Source organism: Pleurodeles waltl, chromosome 11, assembly GCF_031143425.1.
Source record: "Pleurodeles waltl isolate 20211129_DDA chromosome 11, aPleWal1.hap1.20221129, whole genome shotgun sequence".
Classification (NCBI taxonomy): domain Eukaryota; kingdom Metazoa; phylum Chordata; class Amphibia; order Caudata; family Salamandridae; genus Pleurodeles; species Pleurodeles waltl.
In genome coordinates this window covers 240892252-240911056 of record NC_090450.1, presented here as the reverse complement: position 1 = coordinate 240911056, position 18805 = coordinate 240892252, and the positions used below count along the sequence as shown (strand labels likewise).

General features: G+C 42.7%; 1 protein-coding gene across 1 annotated transcript in view; it reads left to right on the top strand.

Moving 5' to 3' along the window:
• Positions 1 to 18805, top strand: part of WDFY1 (WD repeat and FYVE domain containing 1) — a 213021-nt gene that overhangs the window by 56222 nt on the left and 137994 nt on the right. Inside the window, exons 3-4 of the mRNA XM_069213483.1 lie at positions 2349 to 2422; positions 16683 to 16737. Of these exons, the coding sequence (XP_069069584.1) occupies positions 2349 to 2422; positions 16683 to 16737 (129 nt within the window). The remainder of the gene's footprint in view (positions 1 to 2348; positions 2423 to 16682; positions 16738 to 18805) is intronic.

Sequence of the window (18805 nt, the reverse complement as noted above, 5' to 3'; positions counted from 1 at the left end):
GATTTTAGGGATGCACACTTAATCCAGAGAGGCTCTAGGTTTTCGAATTGTCAACCTCATGCCACAAATGTCCACCAGAAGCCAGTGGTGTGCATAATATTACTTGTTTGGAAATTGCATATTCAGTATCCTCTTAATAACCTACATTGCCAGCAGATGCCATGAATACATGAACAAAACTATAGATGGCAACCTGATAAAAGGGTGTCAATCTTATGCAAGGCATTCCTACTTTGCCTCATTGGGGATTGTGGGCCTGATTTAGAGTTTAGCATATGGGGTTAGTCCGCCACCAACGTGACGGATATCCCGTACTCCGTATTATCATTCCAGTATAGCCTATGGAAATCGTGATACGTTGGACGGGATATCCTTCCCGTTTGTGACGGTTTAACCCACCCACCAAACTCTAAATCAGGCCCTTTATGTTGGGAGTACCCATCATTATGCCACTGTTGCTCAGAATATACTAGTTGCAGGATGGCTACAGTTATGCTTTTAATGCTCATGGGTATGCCACATTTTCCATTATTATGCTTAGGATGTCCAGCATTGTGCATGAGCTTGCCAAAAGCATGCCAGATAATGACAGCTTTGGACACCTTTCTCTCTGGGATGGTCACAGTTGTACCAAAAAGTGCAGCATATAGCTGGGAGGGAGCTGAAGTATTGCCTACACACTCAGTAAAACACACATTCCCTGAGCTAGACATGCAACACGTCTTCACACTCTTTAAGTACATTCCCCAGCCTCTTCTGCTTGCATACCTTGCTTGCTGTTAAATCTGCTTCTCCTAGCTGGAACCTGTTTGCCTGCTTCTCTATTTTCAAAGGAATAGGTTGTGGTGCGTAACAGGTAGTCAAAACCTAGTGCTGGGCCTGCATACTCAGCACTGGACCTATATGTGGGCTTCAATCTTCCATGCAGTGAGGGTCCTGGGCCTGCGGTGGAGCTAGAGGTGATAGTGGCTGGGGGAAATACACAGACGAAGTAGCAAGCAGAGACATGTGGCACCATCTCATGTGCAATTCCTCTCTGGTCTTACTTCCTTTTGTCATGAATGGATGATGTCTGACAGAAGCTGAGAATCCAGTAAAAGGTGGAACACCAGCATCATCACCTCAGTCTCAACTCTCATTTGATGGTTTCTTCTGTCTGTCAGGCTTCAGCTCTCCAGTGGAATGAGAAAATATTAACCAGGAGAGCTGTGGCAAAGGAGCAGGAATGGTGCTCCTGTCTTTTCAGTTATGTATTCACAAATGGTTCTGTTGGATCTAATTTTCAGCATATATCTACATTCATGGAAGTCAAAAAACAAATGATCTCCGATGTACCCAGTAAGGTCAGTAATTTGCGCGTACACATAAACAACAACGAAAATTATGTTTCATATGAAAGAATATTGTTTCACAAATAGTTGAGTTGACCGAGAAAGGTGTGCCAGAGTGCTTGTGCAACACATGTGAAATGTAAAAAAAGTTTGACAATTTGGTATTGTATATCTATCCAGTGTGTTCACTGAATGCTTGAAGTTGGTCAAAAATGCAGGGGGTTATTACAACTTTGGAGGAGGTGTTAATCCATCCCAAAAGTGACGGTAAAGTGACGGATATACCACCAGCTGATTTACGAGTCCATTATATCCTATGGAACTCGTAATACGGCTAGTGGTATATCCGTCACATTTGGGACAGATTAACACCTCCTCCAAAGTTGTAATAACCCCTGCAGTCTTTTAGTGCCGGTACACCTATGTCAGTCCATGTTTTGACCTCAAAGAAATAGGTGTAAGTAATTTATCAAACCAGGGTCTTCCTGAGGACATCGAGTTGAGGCACCCTATGAGTGGGAAATGGGATTTCGAATTACTTATATGTGTGCCAGTGTTTTTTGCACGAGTTGAAAAGGTAAGGGGAATACTCACCTCATTCCATTGGTGAACGTGTTCAAGGTTACCAAGGGAAAACCTTATCCCTGTCACTTTTATGCATAAATGAAAAAAATATTGTATTCCTATTGTTAACAGAAACAAAAAGTAGAAGGGAGAAAGAACTCACTAATTGTATCTTTACGGGATATTGCACAAAAACAGCTTAAATGGGTAGCTTGTCATACGGAAAATATTGAGAGGCATTCCTTTGAGTTTTAAAACAACAATACACAATGCCTGTTTTTTCAATCCATGGCTTACAATTGGGGCGGGGCACAAGATTGTATTCTACATTTTTCAATGGTAGTGGAATGATCTTATTATCTTGTGTAAGGGTTATGTTACAAACCATATAAATATTTATCAGACTGAAAGCAATTTATTGCAAGTCTCTTGTTTGTACTCTTCTTTCCGCAGCACCATGTTCTGCAATGACCTACCATCATGAAAGTCGGCGATTATTTGTGGGCCAGGATAATGGTGCAGTAATGGTGAGTGGCAATGCATTTCTAGGAGAAGCACTATTTAGTTGATTTTTACTTCTGTGTGACTTGATCCACTGAACATAATGAATATCCCTGGTTACTTTAAAATGGAAATTAGACTACCCCTAGGCTGGTAAATGCTATTCAAAGCAGATTAGCTCTTAAAAATAACATATCAACCTTTTTTTTTTCTCAAACCCCTGTCTATGACAAATTGCCCAGTGTTATACCAACCCCAGTGCAAGTGTATTTTCTTTGCCAAACAGGAAGCATGCGTCAAATATCATCTGGAGCATTGTTGGGCATGACAAACTTCCTTGCATGTCTATATATCTCTTTCAACATCACTTGCAGTAGAGGTGAAGCTTCTTCCCAGAAACACCATGGCCAGCACCCAATTATTCTGCTCAGCCAGGGCTCTTGTGTATGCCCTTGATCTTCTGAAGCTGAGGTCATGTAAGATATAGCTGATGACCGTGATGACCAAGACAAATTCATGTTGAAGTAAATGCGCGTTTACTACACAATTTGTTGAAATCATATAGCCTAGTATAAAAAAATACAATTAGTTTGTTTATGGTCACTGTTTCATGCCAAACCTAATCAACTCCTGTAGTAATTACACTTTAACATTTATTACGTCGGTGATGGCATAGATCTTGACCATCCATGTCATGCTATGAACATTTTTCACTTTTTTCAGATATTTGGAAATATCTACACAGGAGCTCTTAGGACTGATTTATAGTTTGGCGGACAGGATATTCTGCCAAAGCGTGGTGGATGTCCTGTTTTCTGTATTGCAAAGGCTGCAGGCTATAATGCACTTGTAAACAGTGGACGGGTAATCCGCCAAGATTGTGCAAAGGTAGTTTTTCGCCTAAAACTCTGAATAAGGCCCTTGGTCTTTTTGTACCTGATATTTGTTAATCAGCATATTTTCATATTTTATAAAGGTGAAACGGCCTGCCCGTCATAAATTTCAGCCTTTGATTTCTGCCAGGGATTGATGAACTTGGATCCTGTCATGGTCAACTGTAAATGATTGCTATCAATGAAAAAAGATATGTATCTGTCTTTTTTGCCAACCCCAATGATTCGAACGTGTGCTACCTGAAATAGCAGAAAATGATGATTGTGAACTGCACTGAATAATCCATTGGAGATGATTTATACCCTTGAGTGTTCATTGGTTCTCATTTACAGCCAAGTATTTTCTGTCACCGTTAGCCTAAAAGTCTGTTCTGTTCTAAAATGCCTATTCTTGGACAACTCTTAGGACAACTAATGTTTGAAGGTACAGGCTTCTACCACATCCTAACTATAATGTACATGGTAAGTGTACATTTTGGATGACGATCTTTTAATACTCATATTAGAGATCGAATCGGATTGCAAACACATTTCTTTCTTTGAGTGCTTTTGGAGCATGAAAGAGTCTTGTTGTCAGTTTCTTCCTCAGCTCGATTACCATAACTTCATTTAATAATTTTGGACTTCTGTTAACCAGCCTGTTTATAGTCTGTGCATGTTGCACAATGTGCCCTTTCATGCATCATAAAAGGCACGCACTTGCTGCACTTTAAGGTCCCTCTGTTAATGCCAGACCATAAAGAATCATGTGGAAATGTTGGAAAATGAAATACGTCAATGAGACATTTTTCTTCTATTCTGTACTGACATCTGTATTGCAAAACCGATATTTGGATGAGTGGACAAGATGCCAAGGAATCACAACAGATGAGACTTTCAAAGGTGTGAGATTTTATAAGAACTCTCAAGTCACACTGTAACTGGTAGGAATCTTGGTACTTAAAGTCCCCAGATGCACACACACCATTTACTGTGATTCTGTGTTTCTTTTCCTCCTGGACAAGAATTCTTCTCTTCCCCTTCCACAACTGTTTGCGAGATTACTAAGGCTCTCTCACCATTATCTGGTATATTGATATTGACATAATTATTTACTCTAGAGCCATGAAGTGTAGACCATAATCCTGCAGTAATTAATTCTACCGGTTTTAAATCGTTAATTTTTTCTGACTTTTTTAATTATCAACTTTTAATAAACAGAAAAAAGAAGAGGAAATAAGATATAAATAAAATAAATTAGGAAACGTCAGGTAATTTGTCGTAAGCACCGTAATAACATTTATTTAAAGGAGCCAATACTCAAGAGATTTAGCTTATAGTGCATGAATAAAAGAAAAGAAAAAAAGGTGTGAAGAAAAATGGGCATGGATTTCTACAGCACAGTCCTGTGGAACTTAAACCATTATCTGGCCATGAAAACGTCACGCCCTTCAGAGCAGGATAATTGCTGGCTTGACCAGATGGATGCATATACCTCTTATATTGCTAACTCTTTCTGTCCGCAAACTAACATTAATGGCAGTCATTGACAATACCCTCTATACAATACCCTCTATTCTTAAGCCTTTTGTTCTCCACTTTACTTATTTCACGTGTAACAGTAAAGGTGAACACTTTTGTTGCTTGTATGCTTCTTTCCTTATTTATTTCCCTGATGTCCGACGTTTTGCACCGGATCTTTCTGTGGTGTATACTAGCAATGTACTCTGCATTGGGTTTCTGTGCAATAACATTTAGTACCACATTCCCTTATCGTGAATATCTAATTGCAATGTCTCCATGCACTAGTTACTTTGTACAGATAGGTATTGTGGGTGCCGCAGCAGCACAACATCCAAACATAAACTGTATGTTCTTTTTCACGCAAGGCTCTGTGATTCCTGGTTTTCATAAAAGGCACCTTATATAGACTATGTGAAGATAACTTTGCAGTGGGCAGGTTGTTTGCACAGCTTTGTATCTTGAGTTTAATATTTGGAAATCACAGGCCAGCACTTTTGAGAGGTAATTTAACTAAATAATAGCTAATACGTACATTATCCTTCCTAGTCTCTCCCACATCCTATTTTTTCTAAAGATTTTTTGTAGGTGTAGGCATTTTTGGATATCATGCTAAGACTTTTGGAGATATGAAAGAATGGAGTAGAGAGTGGAATGCAGAGTATGGAATGCAAGATTGCAGGCTTTTGATGTATGCTTTTCAAAAAACAAGTTTCCCATGACTTGTGGAATTTATCTCTAGCATAAATGGTAGGGGAGTAAGAATCTCTAGGACTTCCTCATTACTGTGGTTAGAAGTTCACACACCATGGGAGAGATGGACTCCTAACAGTGCCCCTTTCTATTGATTGTTGGAGCTTTGATCTTGATTCCACTAAATGTGGCGTTCTGTGGTATTTTCGTAGACCCAAGAAGTAAGAGCAAAGTGGCATGTACCAGCTTAGACATGATACAGCACTCGCCACACATTCGCCTCCTGCCTCATATGTGGAGACAAATACTAGAGCTAAATTTTAATATGGTGCTCAGCCATCAGTGTCAGTTTCACAAAGTGAGGCAACATTTTTTGGTTGACTTCCAAATTCAAACACTGGCCTTCTTTGTTATATTAATTCAGATTTGTTAGAACAAATTTTCAGTGTTAACTAAAGTGTATCAGAAAGTCTATGGTCCTTTTAAATCCGTCGTAGTCAGTGTTATGCTTTCCTTTCTTAGTTTTCAAAGCTCAGCAGCAAAGCAAATAAATTACATTAAAGAAAACCGGTCACATTAAACCTTAGGAGAAAGTATTTTTCCCAAAATGAATAGCCTGCGGTCCTAGTAAACCCATGCCACTTTCTGCCTTAGCCTCTAACTCTTTCTTTGCTGTGATCCAAAGTTTTATAAGGGAATGCTAATTAAATAGCAGCTTCATAGGTGGAGTCTGGCTTTTGAATTCTAACCTAACAAATATTATTTTTGGCCAAGACTTGGACTCAAGCAGCGTTCACTTTTGTATTTTTGCAACATCTTTTTATTAATTGTATGGCAAGCAATAAAGAAACAAGTACACCTTGTATGGTCATGCATAAAAGTAGTAGTCGCATCTTTGATGATCACACTCCCATCCCCCACTTCACCTTCTGTCATCAGGTGTTTGGGAGCTGCTTCAGGGTTCAGCGTCATTAGTGGCAATTGCAATGGGGCGGCACAGGGGCTTCCTCTGTAGATATGCCACTAACCCCATACCTTCTCCCATTTTCTGGGGCAGCTCCGACTTTTATAAACCACTTTCTCAGCTACCATGCACCAATCCATGTCTCTTTCCCAGGCCTTCAGGAGTGGTAGGGATGCATCCCTCCATAGGCATGCAATTTTGCGTTTGGCAGTCGTCATGCCTAAAGTCATCCAGATCTTTTAACATGACTTTTAAGTCTGTTGTGTCCCACACATTGAGAAGACATCACTTGGCAGAGATTGGCATGTTACTTTTGCTTACGTCATTCCTGCACACCACCACTAATTACAGAAGGCCCAAATCACTGGGCAACCCCAAATTGTGTGAAAAAAGGTCCCTTCCTGATCACACTGCCTCCAACAATTTGAATCAGTTATTCAGCCCATTTTGCCTATTGTGTCGCAAGAGAGGTAAGATTTATGGAGTACTTTAAGCTGCACCAATTCTGAACCCCTCCCTGACGGCCATCTCCCTAGGGGAGGTGAAGGCTTGCGCCCATTCATCATTTGCTAGGTCTCCCAGGTCGTGATCCCATTGGCCTTGCAGGTGCTGGAGTGATTCTAGTGGGTTGTTATCAGCTTCTTGTATGTAAGGGACATCGCTTTGTCGGCCATGTGTTCGTCAAGCAGTCTTATCTCAAGGAGTGATGATTCAGGGAAGTCAGCCCCTCCCCAGTCAACCCTCCCCCCCCAGGGAATCACTGACTGAATATCGTGATGTATCAGGAGATATCGGAATGTCTCCAAGGTCACCAGTTCATAGTCCCGCTGTAGTTCTGAGAAAGAGATCACCCAACCCTGGGTCCAGAGGTCCCCTACTTTAGAGAGATCTATGAGATGCCATCTATCAAAACCAGATTGGGTCTCCAGCGTGCCTAATTTCTCGGAGTCCTACAGTGGTGTAGCCTGGGTAATCTTATCGCCCCAGCCAACTTTTTAACCGCTGAGTTCCAGATCTGGACGGTGAGTGCTGTGGGCACCTGGAGGGTCATATGTGTTGGGTTGGTGTAAAGGGCTCACAGACACCCCATTGTGTGTAGGACAAGGTGGTCCATATGGAACGCGGGCTCATCTTCGGGGTGGTGAACCCATTCGTTTAGGACCGCCAGCTGCACCGCCCAGTAGTATTTCTGAATGTCTGGCAGTGCTATCTTCCCATCGTACTAACCCAAGTTAACTTGGTTAAATGCTATTTGCGCTGGCCCACCATCTCACAACAGTGTCCTGGCTTCGCTTTCTATTGCCTTAAAGTAAGCTGTAAGAACTGGGAACGGCGTGTTGTGCAGCACATAAAGGAAATGTGGTAATGCCATTTTGAAGATCACTGCTCTCACTTTCAATGAGAGTGGTAACATTCTCCAGTGTTGGACATCACTCCAAAGTCTTGTCAAGGCTGCCTCCTGGTTCCTGGTGTGGAAGAGCACAGAATCGGTGGTGATGAATATGCCAAGGTGTCTGAACCTGTCCTTCACTATTCGGGCCTCACACTCCACAGGGAGGTCGAGCGTCCGACCAAACAGGACAAATATGATGCATTTAGACCAGTGGATTGTGTACCCTGAGTAATTGCCAAAGTTAATGAAGATGTGCAATATTCTACGAATGGAGAGCTGCAGGTCCGCAATATATAGCAGGATATCGTCGGCATAAAGATATATCCTATCTTCCCACTGCTCTTTCCAGCTTAGGCATCGGATCAGGGGACCCAGACAAACCAGGCTGCCAAAGTTTCGAGTACTAGGGCCAAAACAAGTGTTGAGAGTGGGGATCCCTGTCTGGTGTCATGCCAGAGGAAAAACATGTGGGATGCCCTCTTATTGACTATGACTTGGGCAAAGGGTTCCGTGTAGAGGAGTTGTAGCCAGGACAAAAACTTGGGACCAAAACCCATGCGCTCCAAAACTGTACAAGTATGGCTATTTAACAGTATCTAAGGCCATGCATGCGTTTAAGGAGAGGATGTCGGCTAGTAGCTCGCAGGAGTCTTCCACTGTAGCTCTGCCTGCAGGGGAGTAGAGATTGCAATAGTAGGTGGCGAAGGCATCATCTATGTCTTGTGTATCTCTCAGGAGTTCCCTGTTATCTGAGCGAATGGCAGATATCTATTGGTTCGCTCTTTCTCTGCTGTCTGGTCTTAGTCGATTTATCACCATATCTCTGAACTCCTGTTGCTTGAGGCCCAGGATATGCTTAGTCCCTCTCGATTTGTCGCTTGTCAGTTTAGACTTGAGTTCTAGGTTCTCACGCTCGAGTGCCTCTATGGCAACCCTCTTGCCCTGTTTGTGTCCCACTATCGGGAAAAGTGCCTGCCCCTTTATAACAGCTTTGTAAGCCTCCCACAGCGTCTGTGAGGAGTCTACATAGGTCCTACTTTCTGCAAAGTAGCGTTCTGTGGTCATTACCAGACCCTCCGTAATGACCGGGATCTTCAGATACCATGGATGGAGTGTGATGGCCCTCCGTTCTTGTACGTTACTAAGACTGTAGATAGTCCACACCGGGGAATGATTGGAAATGCCACTAGCCAGCTGGTAGACATCACAGAAGTTAGGTACTCGGTAAGCCAATGTAAGATATAGTCTATTCGCGAAAGGCTGCTGTGTGCTCCGGAGTGAAATGTATTGTGTTGTGTGGAAGGATTAGGAGCCCGCCATACATCACCCAATTCCATAGTAAGTAGAAAGTCTGCTAGTTGGGAACGGGAAGATGTTGATTGTCTCAGGTAATGCGGTCCCTGCCATCACTAAATGCCATATTGAAATCACGCTCCCCCCGCCCCACAAGGAGCTCCCCATCCCGCAGCCCCAGCAGGAGAGCACCCAGATCAGGGAAGGTGATGCTATTCAGAGCCAGTGGGATGTAGATGGATAGAATGTTAAATGTCTCTCCCTCCCATGTCCGTGAAGGGGCGGCTTATCTGCCAAGTGTATCAGACCAAGTTTGATTAACGATGAGTAGTAATTGTCCTTCTGGTGGTAAACCCAGCATGGACAATTATTTTAAACTCCCATCGTACTGGTGTTTTGGGTCGCTGTCCCCGTCATCCGTGTCGTGCTTTGGGACTAGCACTTCCTACGTTCCTCAAGCCATTTCCAGGTTCCAAAAGTAACATGTCTTCCCTTCAGCCTCAACTCGTAGTCTTGCCAGAAAAAGCATGAGTATTTTACTTCTGTCTCTTAGTGCCTTCTTGGCTTCCAGAAAGCTATGACATTGCTTCTGGACTTTAAGTTTAAAGGCAGGGAAGAAGGTTATGTTTGTATTTTCGTAGGTCACTGGAGGGGTGCTGCAGGCTGACTGATGCACCACATCTTGGTCTTCAAAGTTGAAAATGTGGCCTATGACCCGGGGCTCCCAGTTTTGGTCATCCACTCGGGACTCAGTGATCCCCCTCCACTGAGAAGAATTTAAAGAGACCGTGGGATTGTAGTTTCTGGAGTATTAGGTCCTGCACAAATAGGTCTACTGCAGGCCCTTCCGCCTGCTCCGGGCCGCTAATATGTGTACATTGTTGCACCCGGATCTAACTTCATAGTCTTCCAGATGAGACTCCAGGTTTTTGCTTGTGGCACACAGATCACTGACCTGAATCTTCAGGGCTGCCACATCTTGTTGCAGAGTGGTTGTTGAATCCTCCACCTCTTTTACCCTTTCACTCATATTGCGGTGGTCTGCTCTCACTAGCGAGGCCCCTGAAGTGACTGACTCTGTACGCGCTTCCAAGGCCGTTCGCACTCCAAGGATTGCCGCCATGATGGCATGTAGTGTCAAGGATTCCCCCTAGAAGTTAGCTGGGCTGCAGGAGGTGGTGAATGTTGGGATCCATCCAGGGTATCAGGTGTCTTAGGGTTTGTGTTTGTTTAATTTGGTCTGATGGGTGCTTCGTGCTCCTTTGCCGCCAGTTATGATGAGAGAAAGTTTGGGAGGGAGAATGGAGTCACAGGGGTCACAGGGAAACCTTCTTCCCCCTGTCTGGGGGCGCTCATTGGCAGTCTACGCAGCCTTTCGGGTTTCTCCCTCGCACTGCTCCCCCAACGCCTCCCCACACATTAACACTTCAGAAGCCTTTCACCACCAGACAGGGAGCACCCGCCTACACCTGGTCCCACCTCCTATTAGGCACGGAGAGTGAGTGAATTGCCATGATACGAGGCTCCTGGGGTCCCAAATAAGTCTGCTTATGTTGGAGTCTGCCCCCTCGGTGTGGAGGTCATTTCTCAGTTGAGATTTCAATAGTGCCCGCCTAATATAGGGACATTAGAACACACATCCCATGAAGAGCACCGCTGCTCAAGGGGTCAAGGCAGTTCCTGTACTTGCATGTCCTCATGGGGTGTCTCGCTCCTTGTGTATTTAATCGCACCGCCATGGCTATCCTGTGTCCCACTCTTAGTGTTCAGCTGGCATGGTTATGAGAATGGCAGCTCTCTGAAGCACTTTCTGGCCCTACATGCAGGTCGCTGGTACTCACTGTGTTGTGCTGGGCCCCTGCTGCAACTGAACTCTGGCGGGTGCTGCCTCAGCGATCTTACTCTCTCTGTTTGTCGGCGGTGGGCCACCTCTGACGCTGTCTGCTGTCCTGTCTTGTTCCGTCTACCCCTGCAGGTGCTGGAGTCATTCCACCGGGCCCCACCATGTGCCTTGGATGCCGATCAGCAGCGCACCTACGAGATTGCGGCCAGGACAGGGGCCCAGCCTCCTCTTTGCAGCCCAGTCGAGGTAGCACCGGCGGCTGCAGTCGATCGCGGCTCAGGTTGAACTTAAGGCTGGGGTCTTGCCTCGCCGCATAGGCACAACCTGCTTCACTCTCCGTGTCTGTTGCAGCCAGGAGGTAGCAGGTTCATCAGTATCCCCAGTGGTCAACAATCAATAGCACGTTGTCAGATTGCAGCCTGGGACGGATTGTTGAACGGATGGTAGGGCATTTTGGCAGATACAATATGGATAAAATGCTGCCATTTTAATGGCGGTTGGCCACGCCCTCCCAAGCAGCCTTCAAGTTTGATGAATGAAAATAAACCGAAACCCCAATACAGTAAATCTTGATTAATAATCCTAATGCCAAACACCCAAAGATGAAATAAGTACAAAGTATTAAAATGTAACTACTTACCCATATTTCTTTTCATTAATATGGGGAAGGATACTTCTCACTTTCATATTTTAATAGTGTGTAGACTCACTGATACATTATTGTAGAAAATTAACATTTTGTGGCAAGACTGGCACTCCAGTGGTACTTTACTACTCATCTAGTGCCAGTTATAAATAGTTTCAAATTGAAGCTCTTTAAAAACATTTTGCCAAACCAGCTGGGAGCTCTCATAGTGTCACTTAGCCTAGAGCCCACTTGAAAAGCATTGGATTAATTAGCCCATCTAGTGGAATGAGCTCAAAATTGAGACAAATCTGTGCCTACCCTTAGAGTAGCCAAATGGAATGAAGCTGGGTTATTTTGACTTACAGTGTCCAGCTTTACCCCCAAGAGGATCCTTGTGCAAACCTGCACACTTGCTGAAATTGCCCATCTATGTGTTCACAGTCGGAGATCACTTACTGCTGCTGCTTGCCCTATAATAAAACGATAACGAGAAAAAAATGAATTGAAAACTATTTTTCTGAAGATCAATGCAACTTCCCACCTCCTATACACTAGCTAGCATTTTGTGCTGGTTTGTATTGTTTAGGGGTTTACAGAGTCCACTGTTCTCTGATGAAGGATGATACTTCTCTACAAAGACTGGACAGCCCCAGCATTTTTGCAAATTCTCCATGGGCCTCAAAGAGCCATACAGTCTTGGTAAACAGTCCCCATTGTTGTAGTCTGTTAGGAACCTGATCTTCCAGCTGGCCATCCCATTAGCCATTGCCTGGAGTATTCAGGATGAACTATAATCTAGCACTTCAAATATTAATTGGTAATTCCAATAGGGTTTGGGGCCTGATTCCATCATGGTTATACATGTTTGTTCCCTGAACAGTGAATCATCGGTCTCATTCTCCTGTCAAACATTTGTCTGCAAAGGAACTCTTAAGGGTTTCTAGAAATAGTCCTACAGTGACTTCTGCTGCTGTTCCTGCATGCATCAGGCACTGACCAGCTCAAGAGACACAATAAAATAGCTGTATTGTTAGATGCAGCTAAACGGTCCATTTACTATTGCCCCTCTACTTGAGCCTTGTCTGCCAGATGTATTGCTTAGAGATCCTCAGTTTCTGAAAATCTCCGAAGTGAAGAGTGCTCAATAAAACTAGCTGAGTAGATGCTAGGAGTGAAAGTAACATGACTAACTGCAGAAGAGTGACCCCCTTCATCCTCAGTGCAGACATCAACTTCCTTTTGGTGGAGAATTTCTTTCAGTACGACAGTTTTAGTGCTTAATTTGCTGTGTCCTCCCTGTATCACTGAAAGTACTTTTGATAGCTTGAATGCCACTGTTAATTTCTCCGAGATTATCAGCAAACTTAGACGTACCTTAATGTATGTGGTCAATTGATGTTGATCCTTCGTAGATGCAAAAATCATATCTTCCTGGTGTGCGGCAATGTCAACTCCTCAAATTCCAAAGATCCATCCACAGATTTCAGCAATTTTATTAGATATCAAAGAGCATACTGGAGCATTTCTTCTTTGGTCTGTGAATGTGAGATTTAGGAACCTGAAATGAAATTGGAGCATGAACACTGTCAGCTGTACGTCCTTTAGGACTGGATGGGTAAGGGCAATGTAATGCCACTGAGGAGGGGGAATCCCCTCCTTTTGGAAGTGAAAGTATCCTTACCATCTGTTAAACTTTCCAAGGTCCATGAATGATTAGGACAAGATTATTGTTATTTTTCTTGGCCAGAAAAGCAAGGATCATAAGTCCTTCAACTTGTGATATGAGAAGGCATAGTCCCACTAGCTGCTCATGCCAATCAGGATGGAAGTAGAGCAATATCTGAGGTACACAGTCAATCACCAGTGTTGCAGTTTATAATTGCAGCAGATTTAGCCCCTCATTACGGCTTCATCGGACAGAAAAACCTGTCCTCCAAAGCCGTGTGATCAGAAAACGGCCATTGCAGTGATCTGACTGTGAGGACTATTACCAGTTTCCCGTTGGGTTGGCGGGTGGAAACAGAGTTTCCACCCGTCAGCCCGGCAGGAAACAACCCAAAACATTGACACCGGTTCATAACAGAGCTGGCGGAAATGGTGCAGTGTGTCTGGTGCAACAGCAGCTGTCGTGTTTCACTGTCTGCTTAGCATGGGCTGTGCAGTGGCCCCCATGCGGCCGCCAGCACCCGGTCTCTGCCATCTTTTACATGACGGTGCAACCGCCACGTACAAGCCGGCGGAGTGGGGACTCGTAATCCCCAGGGCAGCGCTGCTTGCTTGCGGTGGTGGCGGTCCGTCCATTATGGGTTTGCCACAGTAATAATGTGGAGGCTGGACCACCGCATTGGTGGCGGTCCGACCACCCCTGTGAGTGTGGCGGTCCTGGGACCTTAATGTTGTTTTTTCTCACTCTGTAATATTGTGTGTCTTCTGTAATATTGCACGTAAACATGATTAAAGTTTTCACTGGTGGCTCTGCATTTTATACCACTCTGCCAGGGGTAGCATTTTAACGATGCAGTTGCACCATAAAGGTGGTTGTATGACTGATAATACTGTTTTGTGTATTTTGAGCATTATTATGTCTGACCTGCAAATTAACTATTCAGAAGGTTATGTGATATTTAATCCCTTCACCCTTAGGAATCATTTGCACAAAACATGTATGATGCTGTTAATGCAAAGTACCACCATTTTAAAGCCTTTTAGAAATCCATATGCCAAACCACAAACAATTATGTGAATGTTATTGTTATGTTGACAATAACGTCGAACAATTATTCATTTTTTATTTTCAACTCATCATTGATGTTGCATGCCATCCTGCTCTAGTCTGTCTGTTCTATATTGCTTATTATTTATTTATTCACAGAGCTTTATATTGCACTACAGTTGTTGGATATATGTCATGTTGGAGTGCTGGTCATTTTATGGTAAACATAGTAAAGTTACACTAACAGCGAAGGGGACTTGAACTCCAACTGGAAGTATCTGGTTAGCCTGGAATGCCTGTATGAAAAGTTCTGTTTTCGTGATGTTTCTAAAGTGCAGTTAGTTGGGTTTTAGCCCTCAGCATGGGGTTCCGCTTGTTTCGGAGTTTTGGTCCTTTAACTCCCAGGCCTCCTTATCCCATGCTGTAGAAATTTGAACCTTCTTTGTTGAATTCAATTAGAATCACCAATGTTGCAGCGAAGATCTTTGGATAAGTAGTAATCAAGCAAAATTTTGATATGTCCTGGACTTTTGCTTCAATAGGTCTTGTGAATCATACATAGAAAGTATATTTTAATTATTGATCCCATTTGGAGCCAATGGAGAACTCTTGTGCTGGTTTCACATGTTCTTATTTTCTGAGATTGAGACTAAGCCTGGCAGCCTGATTCTGTGTTCTTTGAAAGCTATCCATGAGTTGTTTCGGCAGGATGGTGTGCATAAAGTTGCAGTGATCAACCTGCCATAATAAACACTTAGGTTAGTTCCAATCTTTGATTTGAAAGAGGGGGGGTCCTCCTCAACATGGACATCCAGAGGTTTGAACCGTGAACTACTGCATTTAAGGCAAAAGAGAGACCTGTGTCAACGATCTTTTACTCCGGAGAAGTGGTTGGCAGTGCTCCTAGAGAAAATGCCATTCAAGTGGGCAGGCACTGTGCGAGGAACCTCCAACCAAAAGGATTTCCATCTTAGACCTGTTTAGGCAGAGGAAGGTTTCTTTACTCCATTATCAACTGTCCTGAAGGTATTTGGGAGTCTTTGGGTTTATTATTTTTATTTCTATACCTGCAGTTACACCAGCTAGGGTTAGAGTATATGGCAAATTACATAGGATTACCATTTAGGTTAACAGGACGGACATTGTACTGTTTAAAAGTGTTCTTTTAAAAGCAGAAGATTTTAAATGCTGCACAGTTAGATGGGTAAACCAAACCATAAGCTGGGATTATACCTGCTATTTGTGAATTAAACTGGGGGGCATTTGTGAATTATACCAGTCAGTAGGAGTCTGACGGAGGGATATGCCTGAGGAATATTAGATACAATGTTTTCTTAATACAGGCTTTTTAAGGCCAAATTTGTTTTAGTTTCCTGTTGGTTCTTTTAAGATTACCAATATTATCAAATCCTTATTGAAACTCTTCTTGTTGGCGCTCTGACAGCTTTACGTTTATCAGGGAGCCAAAGTGCCCAATATGGTTAGTATTATTTAGAATTGTCTCAGGATCTATGATGCTATGCTTGAAGGACACAGGAACTTTGTGATGCTCAAATTCATCACTGTGTATATCATTTGAATGTTTAACGAGAGTAGTCTTTGGTTGCGGGTGATATTGAAGGTCATCTTGCGAATAGGTCGTGACCAGAGGATATTTGTGGCTGTCTAGAACTCTTTGCGGTTTCAATGTTCTGTAACAGTTTTAGATCATGGTTGTGCCCAGCTATATTAGCATTGAATTTTGATTCAGTCTAATAGATATTATTCTCTCTGTTCAATCTAATTTCTCTACACCTTGTCTGGTTCCCCTTCCTGGCACTTTGGTAATAACGCCAGTCTTTCTGTTAGAATTCTGACCATCCAAAATGGTGCATAGCAATTGCTCTAAAAAATCTTAAGGCTTTAATAAAATATATTTCTCAACAGTAGGAGGTTTATCAGACAGAGCATCTGCAATACACCTAACCATCAACGTGCAATGTGAATCATTTGCAAAAGGTAACTTTTTTTTATTTACACTCTTTTAATGTACCTTCTGAGAAACAAACAAATAAGCAACATTAGCTTATTAGACATGGGGAAGGAACATGCACAAGGTAATATAGGCGCCATAGAACACCGCAGAGTTCCAGAATACTAAATAAACTACAACATTGAACCTCAGCATCAGTGCATCAAATTCTTCCAGTCAACACGTCCATATTTCAGAAAAGTTGCAATGTGTCTGAAACATATTAAGTATGAAGCATTTGCTGGTCTTTTTTCTGTAAGGTGTTAAATTTAACATAAAGAATATTCTTGCTTAGCTAAAAAGTCTTGGTGGATCTTTTCAATGGGAATAGTAATTTTTCAGTTTGTTTTTTTAGGAGTTTCATGTTTCTGAAGATTTTAATAAAATGAACTTTGTCAAGACATATCCAGGTAATGTAACATATATTTGTCTTTTAGTTGCATTTGATTGGGTATGTTGGTGCAACGTTTTTGTGTGTACATCACGTCTGATAGCTACTGATTGAAATTGCATCACCCTTAAGACAAACGTTACATGATGGGAGTCAGTCTTTGACATACACATAGAGTACTGTGGAGTCAATATTCTACAGATTGTCCTGCATTCATCACTCTTCCTCCACTGTAATTTCAGATATAATTCTGGGAAGGGAAGTTGACCATATTTATTGGGCCCGGCTAAAATGTTGGAAGCCCCTTTTACTTACTTCATATCATTCGTTTTTCATTGGCATCACCATTTGAAGCGTACTAGTGGCTGTACCAGTACCAGTAGCATGCATTGTCAGTTCGATATCTTTTTTTTGTCTGGGAAATTCCTCTTTCTTTTTTGGGTGCCTCCATATGGCACAGGCATTTAGTTTTGAACAACCTGATCTCTGTAGATCATAACATTTTGAGGGAGGCTATCACCAGTTGTGCTATGGGTTCCTATGTTTTTTAGCGGATGTGTATAATTTAGGGTGGTTTGAGTATTTTTTCTCTGGTTAGGTAGCTTCCTTAAAGTTCATGTGCAACCACAGTAAAACATCTCAGCAGTTCAACCTCACTCACCACTACATGACACCTTTGTGACTAGGTAAGTAAACACCATTTTTAACATGCCCTGGTCTGCTAGCTGCTGGCCTCAGTTTTTTTACTTTCACCTGGAGTTTTCTGCTTCTGAAAGGAGATGAAAAATCCTACTAAAAGCCAGCCAAAAGTGGGAAATTACTGGGGGAATCGTAAAGAGATTGTCCCCTGTTAATTCCTTATTTGTTAGTGAACCCTCAGGGTCAAACCCATAATGGACAGGATTACAACCCACCACCACCTCAAGGGATCCCTAGTATTGTAGCTCTAGGGGTGGGAAACATCCTAACCATTTACCAGCCCACCTTATGAGCACTATGTAAAATTCCATTGATGCACAAGCTTTACAAGGATTCCCTCCGCAGGTGCACCCACTCCCCAACCACTACAGAAGGCATACGCTAGTAACATCACACCACATAGGGTAATATTACTTGTGACTAAGTAGATTTACATGTGTAAATTCACAATATGAGAATACAAAGCATGAATTTTTACTTGTAAACAATGCCTTTTTACTACTAAAATGTTGACTTAAAGATGTGCATTATAAGGAGTGATGTCGTTCAATAAGCTTGAATGCACCAAATCTAATTAGTTTAAAATCTTAATGAGATGTAACAAAAACGTAAGTACTTTGCTTGATGCTTTGTAATGTGCAGACGATATTGGTGAATTTTGAGTTCATGGGAAATATGATTTGTGAAAGTGCAAACTTGTAGTTTGGTTGCAGTCTTGTTTCTTGACCAACCTCAGCACGGAAATCTTCCTGCCGAAAATTTCAATCACACTTTCCACATCCATGATAAAGAAATTATTCCTGTTGACCACAGTTCCTGCCTTAGAACTCTAAGGGACAGAATGGAAACTAGAGGGTGTGTCAAACATGTCAAAATTTGAAAGTCTGTGTCCATCACTGTAAATATCCCTTTAGTGTTCATAAGGCTCCTTACTCTTTCATCTCCATGTTGAGACACAGTGTAATGCATGATCACACATACATTCTTCTTTCACATGTGAACTGACGACACCCACTTCTATCTAATGATTAACTCCATGACCAGGCTCAAATCCGTGACTTCCTCACTGAAAGAAATTCAGTTCTTGAGGTCTAACATGAATCTGAACCCAAAATGACTGCAAGGGTTAATTTATAGTTTGGTGGACTGGTGAATCCAGCTTTAAAAGGAGGATCAGTCTATCAAACTCATGGTTTCCCTGGCCCGTAGAGAGGTGGAACTGCAGGGTTTCTCATCGCAAAGCATCCTCTTGCTATGCTTCTTTAAACCTTTATCGTGTGCCTATCCACCACAGGGCTTTCAAATCACAGTGATCACCCCGTCCTATTAAGGGCAGGGAGAAAGTCACTAGATTTACCTTCTCACGGCCGTTCGAGGTAGGGAAATCA